The sequence below is a fragment of the Prinia subflava genome, chromosome 4 (genome assembly GCF_021018805.1).
Source record: "Prinia subflava isolate CZ2003 ecotype Zambia chromosome 4, Cam_Psub_1.2, whole genome shotgun sequence".
NCBI classification, from domain to species: Eukaryota; Metazoa; Chordata; class Aves; order Passeriformes; family Cisticolidae; genus Prinia; species Prinia subflava.
This window is the reverse complement of record NC_086250.1, coordinates 12,005,746-12,025,100: the sequence shown is the minus strand read 5'-3', so window position 1 is coordinate 12,025,100 and position 19,355 is coordinate 12,005,746. Positions and strand designations below refer to the sequence as shown.

The 19,355-nt window shown below is 44.9% G+C and overlaps 1 protein-coding gene across 3 annotated transcripts; it reads left to right on the top strand.

Annotated features, from left to right (window-relative positions):
• The first annotated feature begins 9,675 nt into the window (after nucleotides 1-9,675).
• On the top strand, nucleotides 9,676-18,169 carry LOC134549670 (dystroglycan 1-like). Of its 3 annotated transcripts, XM_063395499.1 has the most exons (7): nucleotides 9,681-9,863; nucleotides 10,050-10,369; nucleotides 10,824-11,062; nucleotides 11,785-12,114; nucleotides 13,342-13,562; nucleotides 15,191-15,331; nucleotides 16,218-18,163. In XM_063395499.1, the coding sequence occupies exons 2-7, from the start codon at nucleotides 10,091-10,093 to the stop codon at nucleotides 17,372-17,374; spliced, it is 2,367 nt and encodes a 788-aa protein (XP_063251569.1). In that variant the 5' UTR covers nucleotides 9,681-9,863; nucleotides 10,050-10,090; the 3' UTR covers nucleotides 17,375-18,163. The 3 variants fall into 3 exon arrangements, with proteins under 3 accessions (XP_063251568.1, XP_063251567.1, XP_063251569.1); XM_063395498.1 differs by having other exon boundaries at nucleotides 9,676-9,863; nucleotides 11,785-13,562; nucleotides 16,329-18,169; XM_063395497.1 differs by having other exon boundaries at nucleotides 9,677-9,863; nucleotides 11,785-13,562; nucleotides 16,218-18,167.
• The last annotated feature ends 1,186 nt before the right edge of the window (nucleotides 18,170-19,355 follow it).

Genomic DNA, 19,355 nt, shown 5'->3' with positions numbered 1-19,355 from the left:
CTGTTTTCCATCCTCTGTGACCACTGCAGTTTTCCTTCTCCACTCTGTGCTCCTGGGCTTGCTCCTGCACAGACAAAACCAGCAGCCAGGCTATGGCAGATCAAAAGGTCCGAGCTGTCAGTATTCAAACCAGCTGCACCACAGATAAAAGCAGTTTGCCTGTGCTCTGCTCACTGCTCAGGCAAGGAAAGGCCACTTTCCCCTGTAGCACTTCATTGCAAGAGCCCCTGACAACATGAACAAGCCAGCAGAAAAACTTGACCCCTCTTATGACACCAGCTTCACTCTCTTTTGCCCTTCTCTAGTAAACCCCATTTTGGACACTCCAGGGCAATAAAAATTGCTGGAGAAAAGAAGTCTTCAAGCATAAATCCAGCACAAAGCCTACAGCAGCACCTTAAGCTCTCAAAACAAAGAGGTTTTTGCTTACAGGTGTCAAATTCCCAAGGACAAATATTCATCTTACTTTAAATTTAATTTTCTGAGCTGTAATTTGTCTACTGAAAACAGAGCTGCTTAATCCCCATGTGTATCAGCCCTTCAAAAAAATTGTTTTCCTCCTCCTTTTCTATGAGAATAACCAATACCAAAGATTTCAGATCTGAGGACCATGAAGTTTTAAGGAAAGGTACTTGGTTTCAAACATTGCACCTAAAGCAACTCTTAAAAGTTTTTTGAGGGAGAACAGCCAATACCAGTATTTTCCCTCCTTTGCCACAGATGATCCCATGCAATCACAAATAAATATTTATTTTCCCCCTTTTCAAGAGAGATGCCTCACACAGGAATGCATTAGAGAAACTGGGAGAAGGAGGGGTTTAAGCATATTCTCCCAATTTGACACTACTTTGATGACCCCAGGACTCAAGCCCCTTGCTTTTCCTGGCAAAACGAGCAGTTTACAATAACTCTTCCTTGCTTGAGGCCAGACTGGGCTGGGTTTTAGGGCTTTACCATCTTGGAAGAAAAATAAATTTTAATGTTGCTCTGGTCATCAAGTAAAATACTAAGGAGGTGTGGATTTAAAAAAATAATTATACTTTCAACAGAAATAAACCTTATCCATGACACATTCATCAAATATTTGTAACCACCCATCTCCAATGCCTTTCCACAGCCATTTAGAGCTTGCTGTAAAAACGTTCTGAGGGAGAGGACAAAAAAAAAAGTTATCAGCAGGAATTCTGTTAATTGTCACCAAAAGGCTTTCTCTAGATCATTTCCTGTGCCCTGGATCCAGCTGGAAGCGCTCCCCTTTGGGAAGGCCGGCACACAATCGCCCGGCCCTGCCGCTTGCTGCCAGACAAACGGAGGAAACTGCAGCCTATCATAAATCTGTCAGTCACGGACCAAATGGGCATCGTAAGGGCTGGGCTCCTCTTCCCCCCAATTATCACTTGGCAGACACACAGAAACGGAGCTGGGAGATAAATGGCTTTTTTCAGTGCTCCAGTCCCACAAACTCAGCTTAGAACCACAGAATGGCCTGGCTAGGAAGGGACCTTAAAAATCATCTTGTTCTACCCCCCTGCCATGGGCAGGGACACCTTCCACTGTCCCACGTTGCTCAGAGCCCCATCCAGCCTGGCCTTGGACACTGCCAGGGATCCAGGGACAGCCACAGCTTCTCTGGACAACCTGTGCCAGGGCCTCACTGCCCTCAGGGAAGAATTTCTTCCATACATCTGGCCCAAATTCCCCCTCTTTCCATCTGTACCTATTACTCCTTTTCCTGTCATTCCAGGTCCTGATGCAGAGTCCCTCTGCATCTTCTTCCCTTCAGATCCTGGAAGGTGCTGTGAGGTCTCCACACAACCTTCTCTTTTCCAGCTCCATATCTCTCAGACCCAAAAAAAAAAAAAAACCAAAAAAAAAAAAAAAAAAAACCAACAAACAAAACCAAATCCAATAAAAACCAAGACCAACCTTTCTCTTTAGGTGCTTTCAGTGGATGAGCTAAAGATAATGATGTCAAGCAGTATTAAGCTAATTTATTTAATGCAAGCTGATCATCACCGTTTTGACATGTCCAGGCATATTTGAGAAATAGGAAAGCGGTAGAAACATACAAAGAAAACGTTTGCAAGTTTCAGTAACAGAAGAACCGTCCTGAGATGCCTTTCTCCAAGCAGCTGGTCCTGAAAAATGTCAACATTTGCCCAACGGCTTGGTGGCAATTACAGATCAACAGAGGGAAAGCCAGAGTGACAACCAGGCCTGAAGTCAGCAGGGCAAACCTGGGCCAGAAGGGAAATAGAGACACCAAGAGGCAAATGGCAGGAGCTACAGAGAATTAGGGGGAAGCAGGGAGGCCTGGAGTCCCACTGGGGTGTGGGCAAGGGGAAGCGGGGTCAGGGGTGGACAGCGAGACGTGAGGAAAGCCCTTGGATGTGGGAAGGGTCCTTTAAGTAAATGTTGTGGATGCCAGAGGTTGCTAGGCAGGGACTGGGTGGCTGCCCAACAACGGGCACACAAACAAATAAATAATACATAAATACCTAACACCTCTGAAATGCTTTGCTGGTTCTGCCAAGGGCACCTGGGGCGAAGGCAGATGCCAGCATCCAGGATGGAGCCCAGCTCTGCTGGCTCCCGGTCCAGCACCCAGCCAGGAGGTCGGGGTGCCACTCTCACCCTGCTTTCAGAAGGAAACAACAGACAAAGCTGTTACCCTGGCAACTTCCAGAGCAGGGGCTGTTGCAAGAACAGACATTATGTATGCAAATAAAAGCATCCAGGCACAACAGCCTGGGAGGAAAAGAAAATAAAAATAGCCAGACTAATATTTGCAGAAATAAGTGCCTCAAGTAAGGCTTCTAGATCTATAGTTAGAACTTTAAATGGATAATTTAGTTTGCAGAAGTTCTGAAGGACTGTAAGAAAAGAGCTTGAACTTTTCCTAAAAACTTAGCTAGTTTATAAAAAGCCTTATTACAGCACCAAAACCTGCTGTTGAGACCCGGCTGTGAAAACATAACCCCACAAAAACCTCTGCTGTCTTTTATAAGAGCTGCTACAAAGCTCAGCTCAAGGCTTTTTACATTATTTCATGCATAATTTTATTTCAGGCACATGGCATCTATACAAACGAAATGGGTTTGGTTTTCTCTGTCCCCTAAGTTCAACACAGTTTATAGCTCCCTCACTTTCCCTCTGTTAAACTTATTCAAACCCTCAAGAGCTGCTTTTCCACTCCTCTTTTTTTCTCCCTATTATACAGATAAGCTTCCATGAAAACCCTGGAGCACCTCAACATGAGTCATGCACATACTTACCAGGGCCTTGGAGCAAGTCTCAACCCACTCTAAAATCTGACAAATTGGTTGCTTTTAATGCTCACATATTAAATATTAAGGGATTACTTTCAATCCCCTATCAAAGATCTGGCTTCATCACTGATAAGTCATATAATTCCTGAAAGACATGTCCTATAATTCATGAAAGCAGAGTCACAGCTGCCTCTCTGTAGAGGCCTCAATCATTGCTTTCACAACACTTTCCCTGCACTGTGGTTTTCTGGGCAACACTTAACTTCACCTACAGAAAGACAATTGGCATAAACTGAAAAAAATTGAGGCAGAAATTGAATCGCACTCATAATTCTGGGCAACCCTTGGAAAGGAAGCTGTAAACATTACCAAGTCAAGAGTGAACATAAACACTACTTTTACTGTAACTATCATAGAAACTCCTTTATTTTAAAGTGATACTATGCTTTCTTCACGTCTTTTTGTTGCTCGGTTGCAACTGAAGCAGCCCAGCCTCAAGTGCTTTGCTGAGGATACAGATTTTTATTCTGCTCAAGTGCTTTTAGCAATAGCAGGAGCAGCTTGCCCAGACAGCTCCAAGTGGTGCAGAAAACAAGGGGCCTTTTTACAAAGCAGGCTCCAGGGACTGACTTCCACCTCGGGACAGTGAGGAAACAAAGCTTGTGCAATTGCAGCCTGTCCCCTCCAAGAACCCCGTCCTCTGCCCAGCCAGAAATGCCTGATCCCATTATTAGCCAGTTTATAGCATTTGGAGGGGGGAAGATCTTATGGAGACCTTGAAAATTATGTTATTTCAAGATTTTTTGAGAACTAGAAGCTGGCTAAAGGATGGAAATTCAAAACCACATCCCCACTTAGGGAGGAAAAAGCCAAAAGCAGCCCTGCTCAGCTCCTGGCTGCCCTTCCCTCTGGAAAATACAGCAGAGGATGAAACTGAGATCATTAAGTCAGAAGAAAGGGAACTGCAGAAAAACCTGAGGGAAACCAGACTCCATCAGCTGCACCACTCAGACAGCAATTTGTTTAGTCATTTGCCAAAGTAAAACAAACATCGAAAGAAAAACATCTGGGAGGAGAAATTGGTGAGAGGGTTCTGGCTGTTAATTTCCTTCCTTTCCTCCATCAGTCAACAGCCTCTCGGCTTCTGCCACACAGACAGGCACGGGGGCTCAGCTGGTATTTGCTTTTTGGAGAGAGCTTTATGAGCGGCTTTACAAAACAAGCAGAGGTGAAGGAGGGAGAACAGCTCAGTTGTGTGCTTTTCAGCACTTCTGGAAGCGCCTCAGGGGGAAGGAGGTGCTCAGCACACCTGGACCCAGCCAGCCTCTCACCTGCTGGGCAACGCTGCCATCTCCTCTGCAGCTTCCCCATCACTCCCAGGCACGGCTGTGTTCGATCTCCTTATGAGAAGATCCACAGCTGATCACTTGGAAATGGGATTTTTTTTCCTTCTTTCCAGCAGAGAAGACAGAAACAAAGACAGAGCAATGGCAGCAGCATCTGTGTTAGTGGAGTACCAGCACTGGGTTTAGCAGAGAGCTGTGAGACACATTTGGGGCTGGTGCCAGGGGAAGGGAGCTGTGTCCAAACTGTCACATCAGCTGAGAGCCAGGTGAAACTGAGCCCACTGAGTGAAACACAAACCATTTTAGGGTTATTACAGCACTTGGTTTGAGAGCCTGCAGTGGGCAGGCAGCAACACTGGCTGAACGCAAAGGCTGGGCCCGGGAGTAGCAGCAGGCACCATAAATAAGGTCCTGTCAGCCTGGCCATTATAAGCCTTGTGCTCCTTGCTTGGTACAAATCCCACCCCCTTTTGAAAAATCACACGAGGCTGGAACTTGGCACACCAGCCTCTATCCTGCCCTGGGGTTTGTGCAAACCTCAGCTCTGCTCAGACACCTCCATTTGACCAAAAACAGGGCAGAGGGAAAAAGAAAAATGAAACAACAACGAAGACTTTGCTGGAAGACTTCAGCCAATAGCTCCTTTTGCCATGCAGGACAGCTCAGAGTGGTATCAGCTGACAGGATTTCTAAAATCCCTTTTGAAGTGACAGCCCATTTTGGTATTAACAGCTGGAGAGATGCAGTTTTAATGAGGTTTTAAAGGTTTGCAGGTCTCACAATGAATTTAATGGATGTACAGGCAAAAGTCCTGCTTTATGAGCAGCTCTAGCATCTTCTCCCACCTCCCTTCCCAAAGAGCACACTGTTACAAACAGAACCTTCCTACAACAGCTTTAAGCAGGCCAACCTGGCGATCTTTCCCTTAAAGGAATTATTAAATAATTAATAACTTTGAAAAGACACAAATTTAATATTACTTCAGAGTTTATGAAAATATGATCTTTCATTAGAAAAAAAAAAGGACATTTTGAATTCAACCCATTTTCCTCACTTTCAAAGAAACTGAAGTGGAAGACAAAAAGATGGCACTTTAGAAAGCGAAATCATTGAAGTAAATTCTTTCTTCTCACTTTTTAGCTCTCCCTTGGGAAAAAACCCAACAAACAGCTAAGATGAAATAGTGAGGGCTTGTCTGAGCAGGAAAGCTTTATCTGCTAGATATGTAGCTGTAACTCTGTAAGTGCCTGAATCCTTTTAGTACAACCTTTTTCAGATCAGTTTAATCAGTTTGCAGTGTCATAAACTGAGCTTTAAAGAGGAAAAAACCCACATAATTTGGGAGGAAAAAAAGCTTGTAGCAAAACAACAGTGTTCACATGGGCAGTTAAAACAAAATTTAACCTTAGTATAAAATCATCCCTTGACTTTCATGTTTAAAACTTTCCCATGTAGACAATTTCTCAGAGGAAACATAAGGGTTTGGGATGGAAGTGGGGTGGGAAGTGAAAATACTTTCCCACTGCTAAGCAGAATGAGAAATAGAAGCAAGTAAAGACAAGGTTTAAGCAGCGTCTTTCCCTCAGGTGTTGTTCCTTTGTCCTTTGCACTCTTTCTCCCATTTGCTTTAAAATAAGAGAAAAAGAAATAAAACCTGAGGCAGCCACTTAATGATAAAACACCGGCATGATTAAAATTAATAAAATTGGGGGTGGGAAGGGGGTGCATTATTGTTTTGAACAAAGGGCATGAAAAGAAACCCAACCCTTTTTCTGACACTTATCCCGGATACCAGAACCTTGACTTCCTAATTAATTCACATTTGGCAACACAGGAGTGCCATGGTTGTGACATACAGGTTGTAACATACAGGCTCCTTTCTCCCACCACATTAATTTCTGTCTTTCTCAACATGCAGTGTCCAGGATTCTGCCTTCCAGAAACAGGCAATATTATAATCGCAACAGTCCAAGCAAAAACATCTCCCACATTTTGCATGAGACTCAATGCACCAATAGCCAATTTGCAGGCATATCTCCACAGGTTTCTAGGCAACTCCAACACAGGAGGCTTTTCCTGGAATTTAATGGGTGTCAAAGGTGGAAAACTCATACTGAACAATTCAGCAGAAAGTGTGCTACTACCAGGCTCCCTGTTATGTCCACACAAACCATTCTGAAACTGCCTGGCAAGTTATCAATGTATGGATTCCAGGGCTGCCAGCACTGCCAGCTTCAGACATGGCAAAAATAATGAATCAGGCCACCAAAATACTGTTCTGAGGTCACCTTCTGCTTGATGAGTTTTCTAGGGCTACTGGGAAAAGATCTTGGTTTCCTTTGCAGCAGAGAAGGGGGCTGGAATATCAAAAGAGCCTTGAAAGGAGGTTAATATTGCCAAGCAATTATTTGATTCCAGGTGCTGGGGATTTAATAGATACAAAAAACAACCTCATCAAAAAAACATTACCTTTGTGTTATATGCTGTAAAGCTGAACCATTCTAGGCTATTTGGGATGTTGCAGGAGACCCTGAACCCTGCCAAACAGGCTTGCTAAGCACGGACAGAGAAGTATTGGACATTTGTTCCCCATTTCCTCTAAGAAGGAGTGACAAGAGAGTGCCTTAGGCAGGGGCAGTACAGGGAAACAAGACAGTCACAATTTCCATTTTGCAAGATCACCCAAAAAGAAAACAGAAGATAGGGTGTCCTTCAGCTGTGAACTTTGGTGTTTCAGATAAGGATTAAGGGGTGCTTTTCCTCCCAGTTTCAGAATCACATTTGTATAAATGTAGCACACACTTGTAGAAAAAGGTGTCTAAAACTATAAGTGAAGCAAAATAAGCAAGTTATTTTTGTCTTTACAAGTATTTACAGGTTCCCAAAAAAGATCCCGTTTGATTCATTTGCCCACCATTATCTGTAAACCCTGGTCATGAAATCACATGAGAATGAAGTTATTCCATAAAACTTTTGATATTTCTTGGTTCTGTGTGGGAAAGATTAGCTATATTTGTTCTCAAGTTTCCTTGCATTTAGACAGAGAGTGACATTTGAGATAGTTTCAGAGAATCATAAAGTGGCCTGGGCTGGAAGGGACCTTAAAGAGCATCCAGTTCCAGCCCTTTGCCATGGGCAGGGTCACCTTCCACTATCCCAGGTTCCTTAGAGCCCATCCAGCCTGGCCTTGGACACTGCCAGGGATGGGGCAGCCACAGCTGCTCTGGGCAACCTGAGCCAGGGCCTCACCACCCTTACAGGGAAGAATTTCTTCCTCATATCCAATGTAAACCCACCCTCTCACAGCTTGAAGCCATTCCCCCAGTCCTGTTACTACGTGCTCCTGTATGAAGTCTCTCTCCCACTCTCATTTTTGTTTTTATCAAAAGGCATTTACCCAACAGACTGTCACATGCCTCTGTTGCAATTTAACAAGAACAATTCATTACAAGCTCAGTAACTATACAACAGTGAGGATTACAGGGAGGCTCGAGAGAAATTTTAAAAATCTAATTATTTTAAGCCCTTGCACATTCATGTGAGGTTTCTGTAAGTTTATACCCAGAACATCACAGAAGCAAGCAGTGTGAAAATATTCTGCCTCACCTGACACTACAGGGTAAATACGTGATGTCTGCTGCTGTCAAAGCCAGGAGGACAAACGTTACCAAGGAGGGACAGGACCCAAACGGGTGAAACAGTCACTGACATTCCTCCACCTGAAGCAAAGGTGTGTCCATAGGCTTTGGATCCCTGAATTGGGCAAATGTTGCTCTTCCAGGGGTGGTTTGGACTACTGTCAGCTCACAGCAACCAAGAGATCTCAGAGTATTCCCATCCTTTCAGAGCATGTTGGTGATTCATGCATGGTTACATGGCAATATTTACTCAGCTCTCAGGAGGCAAATTCATTAGGAGGGATTAGTCAGCTGTCAAGCACCCATTCCCTTGCATAAGAATTATATTCCCTAAATAAAGTCCTCATCTCCAACTTTAACTTCTGCCGCACCACCTATTCCCTGTTTTCGTAAGGGGTGAATGAGGACTTGTCATTGTTTTCATGGATTGCAGGAGAAAAGAACATGGGAGACTGACAGTGAAAAATGCAGAGGTCAGTTTAGCAACTTGTTTCTCAGCATGGCTGAGCATAATCAAAGAACCACAAACTTTTGATTTATTCACAGCTACTCATGGTTGCAAGGGAAACAGACTTTGCTGGATAAAGATTCATCTCTGGCCAAAAGCAGACAATGACATCAAGCACTGCACACCTATCAGCAGGGCAACTGTGTTTCTGTTTTTCCAGAGTATACGAACACACTACAAGTTCTAGCAAACCATTGTCTTTTGGCAGATATCACACAATTTTTGTCTTTATGTTAAATTTGCATCATCACTTCTTGCTCTTTCCAAAGCATGCTCCACTTGTGGCTAAAATGGAAGGGATCTGCACAACGGAGCATGACAGAGAGCTTGGCGACTACTGCAAACACACCCACAAACAGAAGGAAGAAAACACTTGTTAAAAACCAGCAGAGCAAAACCTGATTGCTTGATAAATGGCCCCTGAGTCCGTAGGGCCAAAGCAAAGCAGACTGTGGTTTTCAAGCCATCCTGCTGTCAGAGCTGTACCAAGAAAGGGGCACTCCCTGCCCTGCTGCTGCAATCATCTGGCTCCAAAACATCATCCATGCTTTCTCAGTTGTATCATTTGGGCTAGTAGATGCTATTTTCTTCTTGTACACTTTTAAATAAAGCTGCCTTAAGCAGGACAGACCAAGCATATTGTATGCACTGTCCCTCTAAAAGCTGGAAGCTGCTCACAGGTTTATGAGAGCCTTATTTCTGCTTTTCTGCTCTCTTGAAGAAGCAGCATCAAATGTGATGCAGATCAAACCAGCCCTTGATGCTACACAGGAAAGGACAGTGAGTCTCAGCCTGCCTTTGTCCCCATGATCAATGCCATTTGCCATACTCAGCTTTCCCTTTGCTTCCACCACACCACAAAATCCTGGCAGGTCAGGTTACTGTGTTTCTCTCCTGGCTCTGCCCTCTGCCTTATGTTGGAGACCGCCCTAATGAGGCCCTGGTGTAGCATTTCACCTCTGAGTGGGCTTTTATCACAGCAGAAACAGAGATGGGAGCAGAAGCGAGGCTGAAGGCAGCTGGGTTAAAAAGCACCATGAACCAGCCTTGTGCTACGTGTTGTTTGCCTGTGGAAATCCTTCAGCTGAACAGAGCAGCGATGGTGAGTACCGAGGCTTCTTAAAGCCCGGAGCCCTTCCCAAATGTCACTGTGACCCAAAGAGACCAGCAGGGCTTTAACCAGTGCAATGAGAAGCCTCAGAGAGTTGGCCTGCAGTGTTCTGGGAGATGGAGCTGGCTGGTCTGAGGAGCACGTGCCCAAGATTTGGGTTTTCTCTTTCCCCTACAGCTTCTGTAGCAGCACCCAGCTGCCAGTGGCACTGGAGGAAGATGGAAGATGCCTGCAGGGACCCAGGGCACACCCAGCACAGCTCTCCTGCCTCGGGGTCCCCTCTGCTCCCAGGGCTGAGGGCCTTGCTCCCTCTTCTCTTTGTGCTGCTGTCTGTCTGTGAGAGCTCCCCTGCTGATCTTGCCAAGGGATCGAATAACACATGGGAAGAAACAAAGAGCCTACAAGGAATAATCCCAAATGCAACTGTCTTCATGGGAAAAATATTCTATTATCCAATGCCAGTGTTGGTCTTTCAGGGAACGATAACTCAGTACAAGGTAATGCTATTCAATACATTTCCTGATACAATCCTGCAGAAACACATTCACTTTACATTTAAAATGAACTCACTAAAAATCTCCTTCTAGAAAGTGCCTCAGATGTAGCAGAAACAGGTAGAACTGATAGCAAAAATCTCACTATTATTCACTGCCAGTGCAGCAGTCCCTACTGAGCAAATAAACAACCTACATACACCTGTGTTTTATATACCAGCAGTCTAAAGAATGCAGGGTCTTGGAAATGAACAATAAGGGTTGCCACTGTGCTAAAAAACACCCCAAACATGTAAGCACTACATGAAAAGCCAAGGTACTGTGGTTTCTAGGATTTTTAAGTGGATCAGTTGTGGCTGTTTCTGAACTTTTGTCCAGCTAGAACTTACACTATGTAAAACTGGAGTAGTAACATCATTTCCTATCACTGTTTCTCTGCCATCCTCTTACGCAACAGGTTACTTTAGCCAGTGGTGCAGATTTGCCAAAATGGTTGGAATTCAACCCTGGAACAAACATGCTGCAAGGGCTGCCGATGGCAGGGGAGGGAGGAGTGTACCTGCTCAACCTTGCTGCCTCTGGAGGGGTGCCTGCCCAGGAAACACCTAGGGCTGCTGGAAATTTCACCATCCATGTGCAGGACAGCAGCTTATCCTTGGAAATGCAGAACTTGAAGCACATGCCGAACAGCTTCCAGTGAGTACTGCTGGCCTCCATGGCTTCTGCTCTAATCACTGCGGGGAGGGAAAAACAATTTTTAAGAAAAAGAGATGGGTGTTCCCTAATTGACATAGGGTGAGTTTTTTCCTGCTGTGGAAATGTGATATCAGGGAACCCAAACCAAAACAAACCCCCACAAAATATTGTTCAAGCATATGTTGAATATAAAAGCAGGAGGCTTTGTTGTCCCAGTGCACAGCAAACATGGGCATGAGCCCATGCAAGCCCAGCAGCACAGGGACACTGATTCTCCATTGGACAGGTGGCATCTAACCTCCCTGCTCCAATTCCTAACCCTTCTGTGAGCAGGGAGACAGGCAGGCTCCCAGGGAGGCTCCAAATTGCCTTCACAAGACACTCTTTGTTACGTCTGATGGTACTTTCTCAGTGTAAGTTCCTACATTTGGTGTCTAATGGACTGGGAATAGATCTGAAGTGAATTACTTCCATAGTGAGGACAGTGTTTGGGAAATTCAGCCCATGCTGCTATGCTCTGCACAAGCAGTGGGACCAAACTTAGCAATTAGTGAAGTTATTGGAATGGGAAACATACTTATATTCAAGGAGAAGGAAGTTTTGGATTAAGGTGTAAAATATTGAGCAACGATTGACTAAATTCAAACAGGGGTCTTCCCAAAAACAGGGAGGGGTAAAAAGAATTGCTCTTAACCACTCTAATTCTGGATTTGCAATGTCAGGTGTGGGAAGGAGGCTCCCATCACTCGTGCTGAAATCATTCTCTGTGCTGGAGCAGCGGCCCTGGGAGCTGGGGAGCGCCTGTGGGTGGTGTGCAGGATGGCCGAGTACCTGCACCTGCACAGCTCCCTGCTGACCCTGCTGCAGCACACGGGCCCGGCAGCCGCGGGCTCGCACGTCCTGGCCGAGGACACCGCGCACATCGACCTCGCCGCCAGACACTACCTGGGGCTCTCCTGGCCCGTCACCTGCGGAGGCTTCGCCCTGCTCCACGAATTCATCCAGGTCCTGCAGCACAACGTGAACTCACATCACCTCTCACGGCTGCTAGGGTATGAAATTGCAGGCTGGAGAATACTCAGGAGAGGGGAGTATGAAAGAAAGTCTCCAAGACAACACCGCAGGCAGTTAATGATCACACCAACACCTGCATTAAAGCCAACTAGAATTACCCAGAGACCAGCTGCAGGAGAGGCTTCCAGGCCTTTTTTCTTTCCTGTGCCAAGCCAGCTACTCACACCACTCGTGCTATCACTCAGAGCTACTCAGAGCTTACCAACTTTCTGTGCAGAAAGTACAGCCATGGCAAGTTACAATATGCAGAATAATATCCACCTTGCAAGTCAAGAAAGCCTGGTCACCCTAGAAATGGACTCAGCATGGGACATGCCAACTACCCCTGCAGTACCCATTGTGTTTGCAGACTCTCATTTCCCAGATCTTTCACCTTCACTGGTTACTGAAACAATGCTTCTCTTCTCTGAACTGGAAATGCTGCCTTCTAGAGCTTTTGGGACATCCTTGCTGTTAGAGCAGCCAGAGCCTCATGTGCCTGAGACAGACTCCTATTTCCTTTCCAGTAAGTCAGAGATGCCCACATACCATCTCATACAGGACATCACTTCAGGCACAGAGCAGCTTTCCAGGCCATGGGTGATAAACGTTCTTCAGGAGTGGCCTCACAGCTCAGCAGAGGCATTTTCTCCCACAGCAGAATTACACCCCTTTTTGCTGGGAGCAATGTCAGTATCAGAAGTGCCAGATTACAGCAATGAGGCAAAAAGTAATTTTCCAGAACTTGAAAAGCTTTCTGCTGCATCCCTCTGTCCAGATGCACTCCCTTCACTATTCCAAGCAGCTTCAGTAAGGGCCACAGCTTTGTCTGGCTTCACATCTCCCATCAAGGACACATTCCCAGCTGTCCTAGCAAGCAGCAGTCTGAGCCAAGTGTTCACTAATGGCTGTGAACCTCAGTCTAAACTTTCTGTGACTATCCCACAGCCCAGTGGCTTTTCATTTGCTGGAGGGAAAAGCACAGCTTCTTCTGTAGCCCAGAGAGAAGGACAGTCCCTCTACTCCAAATTGATTTTCAGTGCTGAAGCCTCAGCCAGCTTCCCTCACAGCACTGTCCCTGGTGAAGCTGAAGCACTTCATAAACCAAGTCTGATCACTCTGTCTCACCCTGACACCACTCCAGTCCTTACTGTGCCAGGAGACTTTTCTGCCTTTCACATGTCCAGATTATCCAGACCAACAAATACATTCCCTCCTTCTTACAGGAGCAGCAGGCTCAGAACAGAGCCACAACCCACAAGGATTCTATCGGGTGGAACAGAGGAATTGCTTGCAGACAAAGATCTGGGAACAAGTGGGATTGTGCCAAATGTCACCGAGCCTGCCTTGGAGTCATACAACATCTCAGGCATCAAGCCAGATGCTGTAGAAGCACCTCTGGTGACTTCATTTAATGCCACTTCTCACCTGCCCAGCAGCATAGCGGGTATGTTTAGGATTTGACTTTCCTTTTGTTCTCTTTCCTGCCCTGAGTCCTGCCAGAATAGTCCAATACAGTTTCTTGTGCAAAAGCACAACTTCCCTGCACTAGGCATGTGCCAGCAGCAGTCTCCCCAATAAGGGAATGCATTTGTTTTGCTTAGATGGGAGCAGATAACAGCTCAGCTGAATGATTGGGCCCAGCTTTGACCATCCTATCTAAGGAAAGATGGGACCCTTAAAAAGCTCCAAAGGAACACAAGGATGGTCAGTGTTCTAGAAAACATGTCAAATTGAAATAATTAGTCTAGAAGACTGAAAAAATACATGGATTTGTATAATATTTTTGCTTAAAAGATGAAAGATGCATTCTCAGAATCCCCTGAGAACTAACACAGCACTAATGACCTTCAAGTGCAGTTAAGATGATTTAAGTTAGACATTAGATAAACTTTCTCACAGTAAGGATAATACACCATTAGAAAAGATGCTTAAAGAACATTCTGAAGGGTTTTAAAGGATTGAACTATAAATATTCATCAAACATGACACAGAAGTAATTGAGTATCCTTTGGAGTAAAGCATTAGGCCAGACACACCTTTTAGTCTGCCTCCTCCTCCAAATGCATGAATCTGTGATAGGCTTCAGTGTATAATAGGCAATAGAGATGGATTGTTTGTAGTGCCAGTTCAGTAAATTTGTGGGATAATGCCTGAGTCACCTTACATTAAATCTGTAAAAATGTACACATGGTAGATTTTAAACAGTTACGAAGTGCAGAATTCAGAGCCTTGTTAATGCCCTTCAGAGCCATCTTATTTGTAAAACTTTGTTAAACCTACATTAAATCTGTACACAAAGCCTGTACTCAGACTGTAGTCTGAGGTATTTAGGTTTGCAATTAGGCATCCAAGCAAGCATCATTTGGAGAAAGACTATTTTACAAAAGCATGTGGGGTGTGACAGGACAAGAAGTAATGGCTTCAAAGTGACAAAGCAGGTTTAGATTAGAAATGTGGAAGAAATTCTGCCCTGTGAGGATGGTGAGGCCCTGGCACAGGGTGCCCAGAGAAGCTGTGGCTGCCCCTGGATCCCTGGAAGTGTCCAAGGCCAGGTTGGATGGGGCTCTGAGCAAGCTGGGATAGTGGAAAGTGTCCCTGCCCATGGCAGGGGGTTGGACTTGGATGGTCTTTAAGGTCCCTTTCAATCCAGGCCATTCTGTGATCTGCCAAAGCCCACAGATGGACAAAACCCTAACCCTAATAGCCCTAACACGTTACTGCTATTAGCACTCTTGCAAGCACAGGCCATGTAGAAATATTTTAAAAAACCCAAACAAACAAACAAAAAAAACCAACCAAACAAACAAACAAACAAACACCCCAAAACTTCCTTCTCCAGAGGTAGAAGCCATTTCCATTCCCTCATTTTTTAAAGGGGAATTGAACTCCAGCCTTCTTCCCATGGTCCTTCCTATGCTGGCAGAAACTGGCAAAGGTTTTCAATCACATGCCATAAATAGATAATACAGTTTGGAAGCTGTGTTCCCATTATTGACATTATTGACATAAGATTCCTTTTACATAGATCCAAATGATCTTTCACCTTAAACTGTAATGATCTCACTTTCACAGGGTTGGGTGAGACACTGCTGCCATCACGCCTGGGTCCAAGTGCCTGGCTGTTTCCCTCATCTGAAGGACTACAGTTTGTAGAAAGTGCATGGATTCTTCTTCCATTTTCTGCTTCACAAGAGCTGCAGACTGTAACCCAAGGTAAAACAAGTTTACTTTTCTGTTCTTGCTTCTGAACACAGCTGCCATCAACCCTTTCATCCACCCTGCAAGGTGTCTCTAGTTTCCTGTACTAGAACCCATGCAGTCTTCAGACTATCAGGACTGAAATATTCGTGTCCTGAATTCATCCCTCCCTAATATTCACATTAGGTAATGCACAGGAAGAGAATAACATGGCATGGTTTTACTAGTCCTTACCATAAAGTGCAGAGAGCACAAGTACACAAGATGTAACAATGGCAGGAAGAGAAGACCATTTTTGTCACAAGCTGCAGGAACTCTGTATTGTGATCCTTCGCTCCTTGAGCCTGGCAGCAAACGTCACCTGACAGTCACAGAGAGGAGATTTCCTTTCAAATTTGTCCCCACACTTTATCATCCTCCAGCTTACCTGGTGTCTGCTCCCAAATTCTCTGCAACTCTTCAAACCAGGCAGATGTGAAGCACTCACAGCAATCTCATCCCAGGCATCCACACTTTCTCCCAAAATTCCCCCCTCCCCCCACAAAAAAATCCATGAATAATGATGGAAATGGAAGACAAAACAATACCATGTTGTGGTATTTCTGAGTAAAAGTTACTAGAATTAGATTCTATTGTTTGGAAAGGGGCTATACATGACCTGACTAATACTTTGGACTAGACAAAACAGTGTTGAGGATATTTACAGCTCTTTAAATAAACAGATATCTAAATATGCTTAACAAATGAGGTTAAGATGTGATCAAGGACAAGACTGTTAAGTTTAAGTTTCAGCACACTCCACAATCCTGAGGCTGACAAGATTTCTCTGCCATTACTTACCAAGAGACAGCAATTTTTCCCTCCTAACTCTTTCCCTCCCTTTTCTCCTTCCTCTCTAAAGGGCAAGCAAACACTTCCCCAAAGGTTGTTCATTCCATTAAGTTCCTAACAGCAACCACTGGATGCCTGTTCTTTTTCCCTGTACCTGCCAACACATTTTATGACAAGGAAGATGGCAACTCCACGCAGTTATCCCTACAAATCCTCCCAGCCGATGGCTCTCCGTCGGGACCCGAGAGCTGGCTGCAGTTCAACACCTCCCAGCAGGCCATGCACGGCTATCCCCTAGAGATCGACTTCCAGCATTCCCCTCAGGAGTTTGTGCTGTGTGCCACGGATTCCGGAGGCCTGGCAGCCTGGCAGTCCTTCACCATCGAGCTCCTGAAGCCCCCTGAGCTACCGTGCCACCTTTTCACCGTGCAGACCAAGAACAGCTACTCCTCCTTCCTGAGGGACAGGAAAAGGGTGGCTTTGTTCCTGGAGAAGCTCTCCCTCTTCCTGAACTCCAGCAGTCCCAAAGACATCGTGCTGACAGCTCTGCAGCCCGGCTCCACGCTCATCTCCTGGTACAACAGCTCTGTGTGTGCAAGCGCCAACAGATCTTCCAGCTGGTGCGGGAGAGAAGAAATCCAGCAGGCACTGGAGAAACTGAGAGTGCCAGCTGGGTCTGTGAGCCCACACTTCGTCCAAGCAATGCTGCCAGAGTACAGAATCCATGGGGCTTTGAGCATTTCCTACAGCCAGGACTGCCCAGCCAGCACAAAGCCGCTCCCCGGGCCGTGCAGCAGCACCGGGCCGACACTGCAAGCCAAGAACAACTCGATGACGAGGAGGAGCCCTTGTGCCTTACTGAGCACTGTTTGTGCCACTGCTGGCCTGCTGCTGGCAATAGGGGCCTGCTGGCTTCGCAGGTGTCCCAGGAGGATTCCTGGAGCACAGCTTGTGATGGTTCAGACAGACTCCCAGCTAAGCCATGCTGATGTGGAACTGGACGCCCTGAGACCTCGCAAAGCCCCTGTACACGAGTGCAGAGCTTCACTCTCACCTCCAGTATGGATCCCACCTCCAGGAGCACTTCCCTCCCTCAGGCAGTATCCCAGGCCGATCCCTCACATCACACCACCCTTCCAGCCACCAAAATACCAACTCCCTCCCCACTATCCAGAGGCTCTGACCACCCACCCGGGCCAAGGCAACATCCAGAGGCTTCAGTTATAAAAACTGCTAAATGGTATTGAGAGCAAATCTGCAAAAAGAGAAATTGCATTAGCTGTCCATAACACTCAAAAAACTCCAACACAGATAGCCAGTTAGTGATTTTTACCAAGTTTCAAATTAGAACAGAACATATTTGACCCACACCTCACAAAGAGGCAGTGGCAAAAGCAGAATCCAAGTGAAGCAGGCAAAGAGAGCTCCTGATGAAGGCGTAGAATTACAACCCTGTAGAAGTCAGAACAAGAAAATACACATCAAGTTAATGCTGCTGGGAACGAGGGGTCACAGGCAGTGCTGAGCCAATCTCACTCCATTATGTCTCCCAGTCTCATAAATACACATTTTAAACAGAACAGGCAGAACTCTCACAGAAGGATCACCACAAAACATGATGGTTCCATTGAAATTCAGAGGTGCTAAAACCCTGGAGTCTGTAGGCCACCTGGAAATTTTAGAATTAAAAAATAAAAAATAAAAAGCCTGATGTTGTCTCTGTCCTTTTCAATCTCTCAAAACTTTTTAAAGTGTTTCTATAAATACATCATATGTAGCATTTCTAAAGGAATAGTGGCTATTGAACTCTTCCTGTTAGGTAATTTGGTGCAATGTACCTTTAAAGATAGATTTTAGAGTTCCAGGCTTGCCTTCTTTACAGTAGAACTCTCTCTTGTCTGCTTCCACCTCAGACAGTTCTAGGACCACAGAAAATTCCTAAAGTTCTGCAGAAGAATTTCTAAGGACTTTTTAAACATTTTTAAATCCTTCCAGTTTAATAATTATCATATACAAAATGCAATCCATAATTATGAACCACAGTTTCCAATCACAATTACAGATTAAGCTACTTAATCTGTACCTTCCCAATTTAATCTATAAACTCTTTTTAGAGCCGACAAAACCTTTGCTAAACCTGAAGGCAGAGTGTGAAATAGGAGCAAAGCAGCACCAGTGCCACTATGCAGGGCAGGAGGAGTATGGAATGTCTTTTCCAGAGCTGCAGAGATCAGCCCTTGCCCTCTCTTGTGTCCCCGTGAGACTCTTCAAGCACAGACTCAGTCCCCAGGCCCTGCTCATTTCATCACCAACCAGTCTGACCTGGCAGATGCTCCAGATGTGGAGAATGGAATTAGTAAACAAGCTAAACAAATACATATTTTAATAGCAGGTGCTATTAAATTTCTCTTCTGCTAATGAAGTATTTAATTCCTGTGTATGTTTTCAAGGAGTGCAGCTGAATATTAATGGCACATGAGATGTAACACACAATTCCCATGGCACAGGATGAGCTTTGCAGCTCTAACTCTCCAGCCCAGCAAATTGCAGAGCTGACATTTACACGCTCCCCATCTTCCAGACTTAAACCTCCAGTAAATAAGAGAAACCTCCAGAGTGATATGCAGTAAAATCTCATTAAAACCCAGAAAAAGTTATCACAAGCAGTTTTTTTGTGTCAGTTTTCTCCATCAGAACATTTCAGATAGGATATCAAGAGATGTCGTGATGCAAGACATTCTGTTTTCAAAGAAGTAGTAAAAATAAAAGCAGTAAAAGTCTTCAGACTAGGATCTCCAAGAGTTACACATTGCTTCTGTAAAAGCTACAAATATTTTAAAATACGGTAGAAAATACTACCATGCAAATACTATTTAATCACTCTGTAAAAATGCTTCTAAAATGATTTAACTGAAAACACACCTTTATGAGAGTGGCTGAATAATCACCTTGAAATTATTCATGGTACTTTAGCAAAGCTGAAAAAAGAATTGTTACAAATGTTAAGTGAAGAATATTTGTGTTCAGATCTACACATCACAAACTATGGTATTTAGAGTTGAAGGTGAATACATTGATTTAGTTTTAGAAAATCTCAAAGATGTGTCTCAAAACAACTGTAAGATATCCAATCTGTGAGCCCTTCAGTTGCTTACGGAAGCCAGATGCAAATCAGAGGAAGGCTGACACTCCTGGAGAGCTTCAGGAC